This window comes from Anopheles arabiensis, chromosome X (assembly GCF_016920715.1).
Source record: "Anopheles arabiensis isolate DONGOLA chromosome X, AaraD3, whole genome shotgun sequence".
Lineage (NCBI taxonomy): Eukaryota > Metazoa > Arthropoda > Insecta > Diptera > Culicidae > Anopheles > Anopheles arabiensis.
The window spans coordinates 19,112,016-19,128,257 of record NC_053519.1 but is presented as its reverse complement, the minus strand read 5'-3'; the positions used below and the strand labels follow the sequence as shown (position 1 = coordinate 19,128,257).

The following is a 16,242-nucleotide window of genomic DNA, read 5'->3' as shown; positions in this document are numbered from 1 at the left end:
ACCAACTGTGCAAGATTACACGACCCCGGCCACGGTGTACGATGTATGTATGTGTGTGATGGCCGATGGCGGCACTCCTTCCGTCGAGTGTCCGTGCGCCGCGTCTGCTGCACCATCAAAACCATCCACGCATCCTTCAGCGCGTCAAACGTCGGAGTACAAGATGCTTCAAGCACTTATCTTCTAGCACATCATCGAGCCTGTTTACTGTCCCCGTCACCAACTGGATAAACTACCAGCAGCAGCAGCAGCAGCAGCAGTAGTTCCCCTACGTCGGTTTTTGGCAAACCGTCCCCCGGGCGTCCCGTGAAACACCTGGTCGATATGACCGTCACAGTGGGAGTCATTTCATAGGGTTCATTGCCTGGGTGCTCTTTTTTTTTGATGATGACGATCAGGAAATGATCAGGAAGTGCCTCAAAAACACCTCATACTGACACACACACACAGAGCGCAAAAAGCGAAGAAACCCACACCGCACCATCAGCAATCACGGACAGTAAACATGGAGATGACGAATGGTCGTCCCATTAGCCGGAGTCATCCACCCTTGGAAGGTGACTGGTGGGCTGGAGGGGACGGCGACACCATTATCGAATTGCAGTTCGAGCTATTTTTTTTTCTGTCCCTTTGTCCGCGATGGGTGTCATTTTTTTTGTTTCCTCTCATCCTCGTTACCTATGTCATTCTTCCTGGGTGACTTTTTTTTTTTGCTTTTTGCTTTGTTCCTATTTTTTTTATTTATATGCGTGTGTTTTCTTGTTTTTTTTTCTCGCTTTATTTTTGCTACTAGTGGCACGCTAACTATTCGGGTGGCGCTCTACAGGGGAGGGATACAGTTCGGGTTCATTTAAGCGATTTTAGATATTGGTTTTTATTACACTCCCTCTTCCTTCCCCGGCGCGTCCATCCGTGCACACACATTTTACTCCCTTCAGTTGACACAAGGCAGCGACAGCATGATGATGTAATTAAGATATCGTTTTTTTTTACATTTTTCCCTCGCTGCCTCAGCCGCCTCTTTCAGTCAGTGTTTCTTTTTTTTTGCCCTTATTTTTCGTTTCAAACGTCAAACTATTGCTTTCTCCGTCCCCTTTGTGTGTGTGTCCAGAGAGTTTGTCATAAAACAGAACACCCTGCAGCTTAAATAGAAACTCAAAAACACAAACAAAAAACACACACACACAAAGAACAAACAATAATGCGCTGGCCAGGGACCCGGGGGTCCAACAATGGTCGCACCGGGACGCACACCACGCGGAAGCTTGCAGAGAAGAAAATGGCAAAGGATTAATGGATTTTTATTATGATCAAATGGCACGTTAATTTATCAGCGTCCTTATCCGGGCCAAAGCCACCGAAAAGGTTTTGGCTTTTATGTGTGTGTGAGTGCGTTTGTGCTTTACTTTGGTGTATACTTTCGTCGCCCGGCATCCGCTGGTGGAATCCCGCTGCTTATCCTGCTGATGTGATTATTTCTAGTACGATTGCGAACGGTGCGGTCTTGGCTTTGCTGCGTGTACGTGCATGATATCCTAGAGCTGTTTCAGGGTTTGTTTGTTTCCATCTGGGCTTTATCCGTCCATTTATGGCGTGAGGATTTTTTTTTTTCGTTTTGTTTTGTGCATATCTGTGGGTGGGTTTTCCCCCTGCTCTTCTATTTTGCAAATGCTGACGCCCAGCAGCAGACAGCACCGCAAGGCAACCTGTTCCAATTGATCAATCTCAGATTAGGTAGACACTCAGGACGCGTCCTCGACCTGTCATTAAAACACGAATTGACAAATTTAATGTCGTTTCGTACATGCAGCAGAACGTTGCCAGAATTTCAATGGCGTACACGCTGATCGTTGAGTGTGTCGATGTAGCATTTTATTTAATTTTTTTTTTGTTTCCCCAGCGCTGTCTCTATCCACACGCTCCGTTGGGGCCATCCATCAGGCGAAAATCATTTTATGGCCACCTCCGAACTTCTGGATGCTGCGATTCCTGCGATTGCTCTTCACCGAACGTCTGTGTCGAGCAAAAACGGGTTAGCACGAAACGGACAGAATCGCATGTTTTGTAATGAAGTCTGGTTTCGTCATAAACACACGCGCACGCAAACAAGCGAATCAAACGACCATTTGTGCGGGGCCTGGTCCAACTCCTTCAAATCTTGCTGCCCGAACACGATGGCTGCGACTGCACTTACTCATTTAAAGGATTCGCAGAACGGCGAAACTGCCGCACGATAAGGGACGCCGCCGTGTCTTAGCACCATCCACAACTCCATCTCCATGCCCGCGCTTCGTGAAGAATGCCGATAGGGAAACAAGAACAAAAAATAAAACAAGCAAGCGAGCCCTTCAAACCTCGCCTTGGAGAGTCTCGGATCTTGGAATCGTTAAATTTGTAGACACTTTTTACGAACCGTTTTAAGATGCTCCTTCAGCCCTGGACCCGGGATAGCAACCAATCACTGAGGGTCTGTCAATCTCTGGGCTCATCTGGCAAGCTGCTCGTCAACAACGGACGACGTCGTCACCGTCGTCCGCTCTCAGACAGTTGCAGTTACGGTGGGGGGGGGGGGGGAGGGAGGGTTTTAGTGGCTCATTTTCCTGCTGCTCAAATCACACATGTTGAACATTCGCACTGGTTTATTATACGCCCGGTTTGATGCCCTTTTGCATCGTGCTTCACTTCCAGCCCGATGAGATGCACTTTTGCCTGCCCTGGAGGTTCTGGTGTGCGCACATTCTACACAAAAGCACATGGTGTAAGAATGTGGCCCCGGGGTTGCTGGCCAGGCAATACTGCTTCTTCTCAACCGAACGGGCAAACTGCGAACGGCACTAATTGCATTATGCCGCTTCCGTCTTCCTGCTGCTCGTTACCCCTGCCCATTTCCCACATCTGGTTGCTGCTGAAGCGTCTTGGCAACCGCTTGGCAGAAGCACAAGGAATGTGTAAACTTTATCGATTTTTGCCCATTTGACATGTTTTTACGTCTGCTCGTTTTCGATTTATTTCACCCGTGTGCCCGTTTATGTGCGTACGTGTTGCACGGGATTTTTGCATGCGTCACTTGACCATTTTGTTTCTTGGTTTTTGCTCTCGTTTGGGGCAGTGGAAAAGTTTGTTTCATAAAGTAAAAAAAAATATTTTTAAAGTTAAAAAATATCCTAATGTTATGAAATATTTAAATATCAAGATCCCTTCCCGTCTGACATTAAAGGGTTAAAAGCGATCGTCAAGAGAGTGTGTCTGTTTGTGTGTGAGTTAGTATCTGTGTGTGCCTGCGTGTGTGTGTGAGAGAGAGAGAGAGAAGGTGCGAGAGAAAAATTCAAGTAAGTATGGGCGCGAGAGACCGTCGTATCAGCATTGCTTAGCTTAAGTCAAGTTCGTGATGCGAGCGGCTTATCTGTTTTTTTTTTAGGAAGAGAGCAACAACGATTGATCCGCAAAGAGAGCGCGATAGCATCAGTTTTAGAACGATCGGGTCCAAAAACGTGTTTGCTCAAATAATAAACGGAAAAAACAACAACAACAAAATAAAAGAAATATTATAAACTCAAAAAGACCCAAAGGCTTATAAGGAAAAGTGACATTGCAGCGATGAACAGACCAGCCCTTTTTAAAAGGGCATACACATTTCGGATGCAGTTTCAAGTGCATGTGCGGGAGTGTGAGGACACATATGTGTGTCGTTCGGTTTGGTTCATGTGTATCTGTGACTTCAAAAGAAAGGGCCAAGAACAAGAAAGACGATCTTCCGGGAAAGAAAAATAGGTTACGTGGGTGGGAGCAGGAAACGGGGGAAAAAAACATGTGGCCTTTGTATGGGACGGCGGTCCGTGTGTGTGTGTGTGCATGTGTGTATGGAAGCGTTTGGAGGGAAAAATCGCAGTACGCTCGTGACCTAAGACACTCGTCCGCTCATCGTTGCCGCAACGAACCGCTCGATCGCATCAGTGAGCGAGATGGCGAACCCTGTCCCCGCTCGTTGAAGCAAACGAGACATAACACAACACCAGGCGCATCACCAACACGCTTACACCTAGAGAGAGTGTGCGAGAGTGTGTGTGTGTGTGAGAGAGAGAGAGAGAGAGAGAGAAGCGCAAGACGCTTTGCTTGTGATCCACTAGCAGCCACAGTCTTCCGCCCTTCCGACGGCGCGCTTCTTGTCCCTTAAGAAAACCGGTTCATCGGACAAGACGTCGAGGTGCAGGGACGGAGAGTGAGCGAAAGAAAGAGAGAGAGAGAGAGAGAGAAGAGACAAGAGAACGCAGCCAAGACAACACAACACACAGCCGCACACTACAGCTTCGACCGGCACCGTGTGTGTACAGGCCGCGACCAGCGAGCAGAATAAGACGGTGGGGCGCGCTTGGAGGTCCCCCAAATTTGGTGGCCCTCACACATACACGCGCTCTCTCGCTCTCTCGAGCGGTGTGAGTGTTTTGAGGCCGGTTCCCGTTCGAGAATCCCACCAACGGTGACACACTAGCCGCGTGACGTCTTCCCGGTGTGCTTGTTAGGAAAGTGTGGCCCGTGCCGACGGTGACGACGGCCAACACGGTACGCGCGACACGGCCTTTTTTCATCCCGGCCCCAGTGTTCCCGGGTGTAAAAGACTGTAAAGAAGTGTTTGGCCAACGGTGACAAATGTGTGCGTGTGTGCGAGTGAGTGAGATTAAGTGCGTGTGCAGTTAAACAAGAAAAAGGTTACAGGTAACGCTGGACACTCGTTTTTGGTTTTTATTTTCACGGTCAAACACGCGGCTTCAATGGTGCGCTAATATTGTGTACCGCTTGCGTGCCTGTATCTCTGTGTGTGTGTGTGTGTGTGTGTGTGCCTTGCATCAATCCACACCTTCGGGGCAATCGGCAACGATCAACCGACCAACGCGGCCAACCCAGCGCGCTCAAAAGTCCCCTTACCCCCCCCCCCCCCCTAACCGACGGGGCACATCTCGAAAACTCGGAAAGAAAACCAAAAGGAAAAACCCATTCACGCGTGCAAGAAAGGTAGGAATGTTCACTTCTATGCATCTTCCTTCCCGTCCTCCACCTTCTTCCCCTCCTTCTAAATTGCCCCCTCGCCCCTGCTGCATCCCATCCGGCTCCTTGCTTCGCACCTTACGGTGTGCGTTTTTTATTAGCACGCTCTTCAGGCCGTCCGTCGTTCGGCAGCTCAGCAGCGAAAGAGGGAAAGAGGCGATGGAGAGAAAGAAAACGAGAGGGAAAATGGGGCGAAGGGGGGAAGTACATATGTTTTTATGCCAAAAAAAAAACACACACACACAGAACAGACGAAAACCCGAAAAGCAGGGTAATTAAAAAAGCGCACAATGAAAATTCAGCTTTAGCTAGAAGAAAACGTATCTTCAATCTACCTGCGGTTTCATTGAGGTTCGAACCTGCGTTCAACTGCTGCGCTAAAGAATCTAGTATGGTGCGGGTACGATTGAGGCGGGTTAGAGGGACGGTGGTGGTGGTACTGTTCACCAAACTGCGCAAATCGGGCGCGTAATCGGGCAGTTCAGCGGCGCAACTCGCGTCGGTGCTGCGTGCTCTCCTATACATCAAGGCCTGTTAATGTCCAATCGCGGCCGGCGTGCGGGTTTTAGTTCTGCTGTGGCACGCATTTTTACCAAGCCACCGGTTCAACATCCTGCCTACTGTCCTGCTGTGGTGGGCTGGGGGAATGCCACCAACGGGAACGGGACGCTCGAATTACACCAATCGTTCGATGGTTTTTGAGCCGTGCACAATGGCGTATTAATTCATTCTGGCATTGGGTGGATTCATCGCGAGATCCAAAATTGCCAATGCCAGAGTTGGAGTTGGAGGACTTAGATATTTTTGGAACTTCAAAACCTTTCCAACTCCAACTCCAGAAACACCTTGGCCCGGCTGGGTAAGCTTTTCGAGCACCAGAATACCCACGATGCCTTAGCGAGCATTACCACCTTGAAACTTGAATTGTTGCAAGGTCCTCCGGTCGCCGCCCCCATCTCCGTTGCCCGGTGAGAACAGGAATGCGACCACAACCAGATAACCCTTTCGTTGCAATAGCTGAAAATTGCCTAATTATCATAATTTTCCCTAGAATAGTCTGCGATATCTGTAGGGGGTTGAAGAAGTAGAGCTGTTGAGCACGTGATCGTCAAGCCATGCGTACCTTCCTTTTTTTGGTATGGCCAGAAGGAAAGAAGGGCAAGGGAACAGAAATCAAATGCCTCACTGCAGACACGATCGTACGATCCGCTGTTGGAGGTGCTCCAGCAACACTCTAATTCTCCCTCTCTACTTCTCTCTCTCTCTCTCTCTCTCTCTCTCTCTCTCTCTCTCTCTCCCGCTCAGCAGTTGGCATTGGGTAAAACAAAAAACCCTTGTCACACAACCCTGTAATCTTCGTTTCGGATTGCCTGAATTGCCCGAGGTGTTGTGGTCAGTCTACAAAAACCGCGCCGAGTGTCGGATTAGATTCCGTGCCAAACTTTCAGCCAGACACGAAACACGCGGGCTTTTAGAAGACGTCCAGTGCAGGGCTAATTTGCAGGGCGGCATGTTGATGTCTGAAGACATCCTGCCTAAACAATTGCTGCAGGCTCTTCGAAGCTCGCTAAGGGTGACCGATGATGGCGTCCCTGTCGAGATATTCAACAGCTTGCTCCAATGATGCTCTGATGTCTCCGAAACTTAATGCCTTACCACACATCCAACCAACATAAAAAAAAATCCCAGTCCTCACAAAACCAGGGCCTGGAACGAGACTGACTGACCAGGGGACATCCGACCACTACCAGTTAGGTTTCAATTAGCGCCGTCCGGTGTGCCGGATCCGACCGGGCCTGGACGACGACGGCAACGATGACTATGGAGGCGCGCGTTGGCTATCATCATGCGGCGCAGGACAGTTGGCGCGCGAACCGACACCGGACGGTTTAATTCGTGCAAGTGTCGCATGTCGCACCCCGTGTGTCTCCCGGTGGCGTGCCTTAAATATGTACAGGAAATCGTCGCGTCTCTCGCGCCGCCTAGAGAAGAGGGTAAGCAGTAGGAAACCGCATGGCGTACAATGGGCAAGAATGTAACACATCCGCAGAGGCAATTTAAGCGGGTAACTAATAAACAACAACAAGCCGCCGGGCAGCCGGTGTGATCGGTGCGGGCGCGTCTTGTGCAAGTGTAGTGTGCAAGTAACGACGGCGCGCACATTAAGGTCCCGCTACACGACTGCCTTGCGGATGCGATCGGGATTGTCGGATATTGGGAGAAGGAAAATAAGTTAAGTAAATCAAACAGCCCGCTATCTTCTAACGTCAAACATATCGATTTGCTTGGTGTGCTAGGAGCGGGATGAGCGTTGCAGTTTGCTGAGTATGTTCGCTCGTCTACGCACAACCTTTAGCAAGAGATGATTTTTTCCTCCCCGTTCTTCACTAAGGCGCTCTACTTCTACCCTTACATCTTGCAAATGCTAAACAACAATTAGCATTAAATTAATCCGGCCGTTTTTTGCTCTCCCCAGTGCTGATGCGGCCTCCACCTCGGTCCACCACCAGTGGCCGAAGCACAGATCTGTGTGTGCGCCGCCTGGCAGAAAAGATTACTTAATGTGCGCACATTCCAGATTGCGAGAAGCGAGGATTATTTCGGTAACACCTTTTTGCGCCAGTGGCCGACGTGCGCGCTCGACATCATTGCGGTGGCCTTCTAGCACTTCGTTCCGTTTTGGGGCCGTGTTTTGTTGTTGTGGTTGTCCTCCTCTACTTGTTGCTTCTCTTCGGGGAGGGGAGGGGGGGGGGTTATTGGATTGGGATGTCGGTTTAGTTGCGCAAATCGGTCTCGTTACCCCCATTACCGAACCAAGCGCAACCTTGGACGTAGAAAGCAAAGCAAGTCAAAATCTCAGTACCTGCACTCTGCTACCGTCGATATCGCAGTTAATGTGTGTGTATGTGTATCCGTGGTTATCCGCATGCAACATTCGACAAGTAACCAGCAGTTTCGTTTCCATGGTTCATGTTCTAGTTGCGCCCTAAAAACGGGTGTAAAAGCGCTCCATATGGGTAGGCTCTGCTGTTATCACCGATCAGGCGGTAGGTTTTGGGACAAGCAACAAAAAAAAGAATCGATAAGCTATTGTGTCTAATAGAAGAAAGTGCGTGTGTGAGTGTGTCCTGATATCTTCAGCACCCCATGCAAGTAGAGTAACTAACACATTTCGGCGAAACTTGTTATCAACGTCGGGTCGGAGCCGGCTTTTTGGAACTCTTTCGCGGTGACGCACTCGTGCAGCCGACCTTACAGGGTTTGCCAAGCCACTTCAATGTTGAAACTGAAAATTTCAACCACATTAAACGTATGCTGAAGGCTGCACGGGTGATTTCAAGTCTGAAAAGTCAGTTCACTACAAAAAGTTAGGTTTTCAAAATCGTTACACTATTTTTCAATATCGGTATAAGCCATTTCAATCTGTCAGTTTGGCGGGCTCTCGCCACTATGGGATAGAAAGAAATGAAATACGTCAAAATGTTCAGTGGGTGATGTTTTCTAAATCATCCCAACGAATACAGTATGGAAACCATCAAATGAACAAAACTATAAATAGTTTTAATTTTTTTTAATGAATTTAATAATTGCTGTTTGCACGTTAAAACACGTTTTCAATGTTAAAGGAAAACAAACCATCAATCATTGAATATTTTGACGTATTGCATTTCCTTCTATTCCATAGTGGCGAGAGTCCGCCAAACTGACAGATTGAAATGGTATATACGGACGTCACACGAAGCGTAAACTTAGGCGTAAACTGAATTTCAACCATACAACCCTATAATCTTTTGACAGAAAGTTTACGCTCTCCCATACAAATCAAGCGTAAACTTTTTGAGTTTACGCCTCGTGTGACGTCCGTATTAAACCGATATTGAGAAATAGTGCATTCGTTTAACGTGGTTGACATTTTCAGTTTCAACATTGAAGTGTCTTGGAAAACCCTGTACCACGCTTTCTCTGTGTACGTGCGTGTACCTTTCCAATCTGCCGTTTCGGTTAGTTTGCTTATCAGTGGGCCAAAGCCACAGCGGGCAAGGGACAAGGGAACAAAGGCGGAAGCCCAGTCCAGGGAGCAGTTTACGAATCAGGCGGGTTTGGTTGCAGCAGTTTTGGCTCTATTTCGCCATATCGAGCTGCAGCGAGTCTGTGGTGTCGCGCTGCTGTTTGGCTGCTAACGTGTACGTGACTCGTAAGCGAGCAACGCATGTGTCAGGGGAGGCTACAGCCGGTTCACTGCAATCGCACGATCGATAACGTGCTCCCGATTTACCTCGCCCGTTCCGATAATCGCAAAGATGGCGCCTACAGCAACAGGCAGCCTCACTGCTATTTACTGCCGCTTGTGGGTCCACCGGGGGAACACGATCGGGACGGAAGATTCTGTGCGCAAAGCGCTTGGTGCCAGCGAGGGACCAGAAATTGGTACCCCGGAACCTCCCCCGCCATAGCTTAGCCTCACCCGGCTGCGCAACGAAGATTGCAGATTGTGTTTACTTCGCCGTCTCGCTTCTCCCCTGTCACTGCTTCTCTCCGTTTAATGCGGAGTAATTAGCGACGACCTCGGGTTCACACAGAGGCAGCCTCGGCATCGTCAGTAATCACCCGGCACTTTGACTTGCAAAAAACCCGTGTTCTAATGGCTTGCCGTCTCACTCACACTCACCCCTTTCTCTTGCGTACTTCTTGTCGTTCCAGCGTGTGGCCAGCGATAGCCGCTCGGTCGGCGTGTGTGAAACCTTTACCCTGCCCGGCCCGGGACCGGGAAGGTGTGCTTCGATGACGTGCACCTAGTAGACGAATCGGACGAGCAGCCGGCGCACACCGTAGCCGGTAACGACGGAACACGCAGCCGTGGCACTCCCTCTCCATCTCGGTCGGTGCAAATGGAAGTGCTACTCGGGCGAGGCAAGCGGACCACTAGCACGGTGACGAGGACGACCAGCGGACCTGTTGCCGCACCGCACATCACCAGCAGCCCCAGCAGCAGCAGTTGCAGCATCGGCGCGCACCGGGTGCGCAAGTGGCGCCACGGGCAACGGCGCCGCCGGAGACGCAGCCCGGGTCCGTCCTGCTCGCCCCCAGGTGCGGGGGTGTTCATCAGATAGCGTCTCGAAATTCGTCCGCGGCCCTTTCGAGCGGCGCAGCAAACACAACTGTGTGCCCAAAGCCTGTAACAGAGACTCCTAGAAGACTCCACCAAGCGGAAACAGTGTGTTGAAGTGTTGCCAACTGGTTGAGTGAAAGTGAAAAATAGTGACAAAACAGTGCTGCTGCTTTAGCGATTACAATCAAACAAAAAACTTGCTGTAAAAAAGCTCTCTCTCTCTCTCTGCCTTTGCCCTTCCATCGCTCTTGGTCTATCAACCAAACAACGCCCCCAGGACACACCGTTTGGGGAAGACGCAGACGAGCTATGGGAGTGGTCAGCATGACACAGCGGAAGAAGATCCTGTACGGTATATTCGGCATCATCGTCGGGCTCTGCATCGGCGCCCTGCTGCGCAACTATCGCACACTCGAGATCGTCAGCATGTGCAATTCCATGAACAGCATGAAGCAAAAATGTAAGTTGTGCGGGAATCCTGAATATGGCCCTTCTTAATGTAATGGAAGAAGTTATCGTGTCTCTGAATTGAACCGGACCATGTGTGTGGCATAACACGAGGCACCATTAATTCCGATATCCGCCAGGTCAGGTGAGCTGCGTTCGCGTCATTTTAGATGCGAATGCTCGTTGTAGGTAACTCTAGCTCCAACTTCCTCTACAGTAAGCTCCGATAATCGTTTGAGCGGTAGCCGCTGATTGGCTCACTTACTGCTGCCTCCCGTACCGCCATAAAGCAGGCTAATCGGTGCTCCTCGGCTATTAGCGTCACTCGCAATTGCCAGATTGCGTCATCAATCACGGTACCAGTCCGAAAGAGATGGCGTTACTAATTGCTGTAAAACTGTTTATCCACAACCATAAACGAATCGTGTGCAAACTATCGGTTTGAAACTGATTTGCAACCAGATCCGGGCACGGGAGGCTGGGACTCGGAATGTTTAGCAAATGGATGCAAACAAACAAACCGGGTGCGCTCATCGTGTAGAAAAAAAGGGAATTAGCGAAAGCAAGCAGATGTCTTCACCTTCCGCGAACCGCACGAGAGACCCGCCTGTGCGTGGGAAGCGTGTGTGCGTGACTCTTAGCCAGCCATGCGTGTAGCACACAGTGTGTTCTTGTTGGTCCAGCTACAACCCGAAAAAAGAAAATCCCCCCAAACACGCATAACAACAGACACGATCAAATGTTTTATTAGACTATCAGAATGTTTACTTCAGTCTGTTTATGCGTTCCAAGCGCTTAAGTCAACCTTTTGCCTGTGAGATGCCTCCTACGGTCCGATGTCTTGAGCAATGCTCGCTTTAGTGCTGTTGCATTTAGATATTTTCATTGGCCGATATCGCCATCATCTTCAAAACCCATTACATCTTCATAGCTTCGGTGGAAGGGGGTTTCCGATATCCGCCAGTTGGTTCTCGTTTTTTGGTTAAATATCCGCCCTGCTGAATTTTCGAAGCGACTAATGCAGAGAATACAAGCATCAGGGCGAGATTGGGGCGGTTTGTGTGCAATCGAAGAAAAACATTCTCGATTGTTCCGGCTGCCGGGTAGTGAAGTGCTTATGCCCCTCTGGTTCAACTCTATCGAATCGTCGTGAGTGGTTTTGCCCGATTTGCTTATGTTTTCTTTTTAGAAACCAACAAAACTTCATTGTTTCCGCTCGATGCTTCAAAAATTATTGAAAAATAATGGAAAATATTGAGCGCGTGAGGGTGAGACGAGAAGAGTATTTGAATAACAGACTTCAAGAACTTCTGGAGCATTTTGGTCCTGGGTAGCATCGTCGAGCGTGCCCGGCGAAAAAACAAAGCGTTCCATTCTGTCAAGCCCAGCATGCAGATGTGGTCGTGGGGTTCGGGTCTAGTTCCGCCCAGCCGGTACCACATGTGGTGGTCCCTCCTATCTGAAAGATCTTCTAGCACGGCGATGCACTCGAGCGAGCGGGGCTTTGGGCGTGCTGGATGGGCGAAAGGGAAAACAAATTCTCTTGGGAATGCAGCCCCTGCCGACCTACCGTAACAACTGGCCTACATTGGTGTAGTGGCGTGCATCTGGAGCTGCTAGCGCATGCTGCTACGCTTTATTTCCGCTCAAGCAATGCGCGCTTAAAGAATGCAGCCGCAAAGCCGGCGATCTGCGGCCGTGTTGTTGCAGCGTTGCGGGTGGTACAGACATATTCCTTGGAAGTTTGCCATCTACCAAGCCTGCCGGATTTTCAAAGACTACGATTGCTCTTCCATCTACAGACGCGAACGACTAGCGAAAGATCAATGGATTCTGAATCAATGGATTCAAGAGTGATTATTTATTTGTTTATCTACCAACGTGTTGTGTTTTTGGGTGTGCTAGTCGTACACTTGGGTGTGCGGGTATTGGACAGATCTCGCTTGATCTCGTGGCGATCGTACACAAGTGTAATCTTGAGAGTACAATTTACACCCTAATGCAGCAAGCGGATCAGACGAAAACCGACGCGCAAGATTCAGCGTCACGCCTCTTCAGCGTCCTCCAGTTGCCTCCAGGGAGTTTTGATGAGAAAATTGCCCGCGCATCAAGTAGCGCTCCAATTTCTGGGACATCTTGGACGTACGGCAAGATGCGACAGTGGTGGAGCAGACTGGAAGAAGATACATCTTCCCTTCCTTCTCATGAGCATCAATTGGGTTTGATGAAAAAATTGCCGCCTCAACAGCCGCGTCCGTCTTCTGCAACCATCCGCCCAGTCTAGCATGTATCTGTGATTTCGGACTTGAGCAGTAGCTGCGTGATTTACATTTATTCTCCCTTCCGAACGCGTTTCGACTTATTATTTTGCCTCTTCTAAAACTAGCCGCCCTCGAAATCATCGGACTGCAGCCGTCCGAGCTGCCCACCAACTCCCAGAACACGCTCGTGTTCGTCGGCGTGATGACGGCGAAGGACTTCCTGCAGGGGCGGGCCCGGGCGGTGTACGAAACCTGGGGCAAGCGCGTCCCGGGCAAGATCGCGTTCTTCAGCTCGCAGGACTCGGTCGCACCGGACCTGCCGCTGGTCGCGCTCAAGGGCGTCGACGACCGGTACCCGCCGCAGAAGAAGAGCTTCATGATGCTGCACTACATGTACGTGCACTTCATCGACCGGTTCGAGTGGTTCGCCCGGGCTGACGACGACGTGTACATCCGGACAGATCGGCTCGAGAAGTTTCTGCGCTCGATCGACAGCTCGAAGCCGCAGTTCATTGGGCAGGCGGGCCGCGGCAACAGCGAAGACTTCGGGCTGCTGTCGCTCGAGTTTGACGAGAACTTCTGCATGGGTGGGCCGGGCGTGATCATGAGCCGGGAAACGTTGCGGCGCGTCGCGCCCCACATACCCACCTGTCTGAAGAATCTCTACAGCACGCACGAGGACGTCGAGGTGGGCCGGTGCGTGCAGAAGTTTGCCGGCATCCCGTGCACCTGGAACTATGAGGTAGGTTCTGTTGGAGGGAAGGCTCTGAAGCGTTGCATCACGAACACCGCCGTCTCCTTGCAGATGCAGTCCATCCTGCACCACAACTCGAGCGGCAACCGGGCGTTCTCCGGCATCCTGAAGAGCAAGGAGGTGCACAGTGCCATCACACTCCACCCGGTAAAGAAGCCCGCCTTCATGTACCGGCTGCACGCGTACATGCTCGGACTGCAGGCGCAGGAGCTGCGGCAGGAGTCGCTGCTGCTCCACCGGGACATTGCGCAGATGACGGAGCTGCTGCAGATACCGCGCATCAACAAAAACCTGGCGCCCGGTGTGCCGATCTTCCCAGAGGACGAGAGCAGCACGGACTACCTGGGCGACCACAACGTGCTCGGTAGGTAGCGGCGACACGTGTGGCGAGGCTGGCGGGCTTTTCTAGCGATCATTGACTATTCTACTTCGCAGGTGCACTGCCAGATCTGAATCGGCACCGGCCGCGCAACCTGGACGAGGTGGTCGAGTGGGACTTTATCGCGAAGAGCCTGTACTCGGGGATGCACCCGAACCCGAAGCGCCGCATCGAGTCGTCGCTGAAGGAGGGTCTGACGGATGTGATACGGGAGGTAAGCATGGCGGATTCTGCTTGGCAGTGCACTCGCATGCCTCTAACGCATCGCTCTCCAACAGATCATGGAGCACATCAACAACTTCTCCCGGCAGCGGGGCCGTGTGATCGAGTTCCGGGAGCTCCTGTACGGGTACATGCGCGTGAACAGCCTGTACGGGCAGGACCTGATACTCGATCTGCTGCTGGTGTACAAAAAGTACCGGGGGAAGAAGATGACGGTCCCGGTCCGGCGCCACCTGTACATCCAGCGCTCGTTCACGGAGATTCGCGTGCGGGAAATTGTCGACGGTGTGGTACCTAGTCAAGCGGTGACGTCCGGCCCACGGGTGTCGCCCAACACCGACACCACGCGACCCTTCACCAATGCAACCGGGCTGGGTAAGAGTGGGCAACCTGCTGCTTCCCTTGCGGTCAACGTTTGAATCCTTTTTTTTTTTTTTTTCTTCAGATCGCATCTCACATCGCGTCAAGTCGCTGTTCAACGGGCTGGAGCGGTTGACGGATACGCTGGCAAGCAGCGGCCAGCAGCGGTCGGCCACTGGTGCCGGTCGACATCGCGACCGGATCGTACTGGTCATACCATTGTCCGGGCGGTCGGAAACGTTCATGCGCTTTCTGCGCAACTACGAGGAGGTCGCGTTGCGCCAGGACGGCGCCACCGATCTGCTAGTGTCGATGTATGTCGAACCGGTCGAGACGCCGATGATTGTGGCGCTGCTGGACAACTTGCGGGCGCGCTATCCGACCGCCCGCATCAACTACCTGCAGCTGTACGGGAACTTTTCGCGCGGCGTCGCACTCGACCGTGCGATCAAATCGCCCCACTGCGACCCGAACGACATCCTGTTCCTGATCGACGTGGACATGGTGTTCACGGTCGAGTCGCTCGACCGCATCCGATTCAACGTGATCCGCCACCGGCAGATCTACCTGCCGATCGTGTTCAGCGAGTACGATCCGCGCGCGCCCAGCACTATCCTCGCGCCGGGCTGGACGTCAGCCACGACCGAGCGGCCGAAGCCGGCCACCGAACCGGCCGACCGGCCACGCAACTTCTCCGTCCCGTACCGGATCACGAACGAGAACGGGTACTTCCGCCAGTTCGGGTACGGGCTGGTCGGCATCTACAAGGCGGACCTGATGCGGCCCGACCTGAAGGGCTTCAGCACCGACATTAACGGCTGGGGCCTGGAGGACGTCAAGTTTCTCGAGAACGTGATCGCACTGAACCAGCGCGGCAACCAGCGGCTGCAAGCGATTGCCGACGGGCGGTGGGATCCGTTCGAGCCGGCGGCGAACGGACCGGCATCGTCGACGGTGCCGCCGCCCCCGAGCGAGGAGCTCGCCATCTTCCGTGCGCCCGACCCGTCGCTGGTGCACATCTTCCACCCGATTCATTGTGATACGAGCCTGGATGAGGCCCAGTACAAGATGTGCCTCGGCACCAAGGCGAACACGATCGGCAGCTACGACATGCTGCACGACCGGTTCATCCACAGCCAGCCGCTGCTGATGTTTGCCCGCAGGCAGAGCCAAAGCCGGGGTGGCGGATAACGCTTCGGCCATCGGTTCGTCGTCTGCTCACTCCTTACCCGTGCCCTTTTAGCAGTATCTAATGTAAATATAGATGTTTCGAAGATTTTCTAAACCATCCAACGCGCGTGTCACGTCATTTGCCGGGGCCCAAAAGTCCTTCCCCCAATCTCGACTGCCAAGAAGTCTTTGATCCGTTGCTTCCTCGGTGTGGCGATGCTTCCGTTTCCCGCGGGCGGGACCGAAGCACTAGAAAATGAGTTTCCTTGTCGGTTTGCCACCCTGTTGCCGGCCGTTTGCTTATGCGGGCGGTGGATGCCACTGCACGCATGTCAGTCAGGTCGGGCGCTGCACTTACGTGCCCCGAGTCTGTCAGTCGTTGTTTTTTCCTTTTCTTCTCCTGTTGTGCTATACTGCCCGCAGCCTCTGTCACTCAAGTCGTTTTGATTTATAGCCCTTGCTTTGGGGAGGAACAAAGTAGTTTCATATGCATAAC

General features: G+C 51.8%; 1 protein-coding gene and 1 long non-coding RNA gene across 8 annotated transcripts; one reads left to right on the top strand and one right to left on the bottom strand.

The window, feature by feature from the left end:
• Positions 1–1,285: 1,285 nt before the first annotated feature.
• On the bottom strand, positions 1,286–2,539 carry LOC120906068. Its single transcript, XR_005740014.1, has 2 exons — positions 2,414–2,539; positions 1,286–2,288 (listed from the first exon to the last, which is right to left on the bottom strand). It is a non-coding gene; the product is annotated as an uncharacterized LOC120906068 (long non-coding RNA).
• Positions 2,540–3,629: 1,090 nt separating this feature from the next.
• Positions 3,630–15,869, top strand: LOC120906117 (chondroitin sulfate synthase 1). 7 transcript variants are annotated; one of them, XM_040317578.1, is made up of 7 exons: positions 3,630–5,010; positions 9,745–10,613; positions 12,987–13,603; positions 13,667–13,979; positions 14,063–14,208; positions 14,273–14,591; positions 14,662–15,869. In XM_040317578.1, exons 2-7 carry the CDS (start codon positions 10,463–10,465, stop codon positions 15,765–15,767), a joined length of 2,652 nt encoding a protein of 883 aa, XP_040173512.1. In that variant the 5' UTR covers positions 3,630–5,010; positions 9,745–10,462; the 3' UTR covers positions 15,768–15,869. The 7 variants fall into 7 exon arrangements, with proteins under 7 accessions (XP_040173512.1, XP_040173508.1, XP_040173506.1 ...); XM_040317574.1 differs by having other exon boundaries at positions 3,633–4,713; positions 14,051–14,208; XM_040317572.1 differs by having other exon boundaries at positions 3,633–5,010; positions 14,051–14,208.
• Positions 15,870–16,242: the final 373 nt, after the last annotated feature.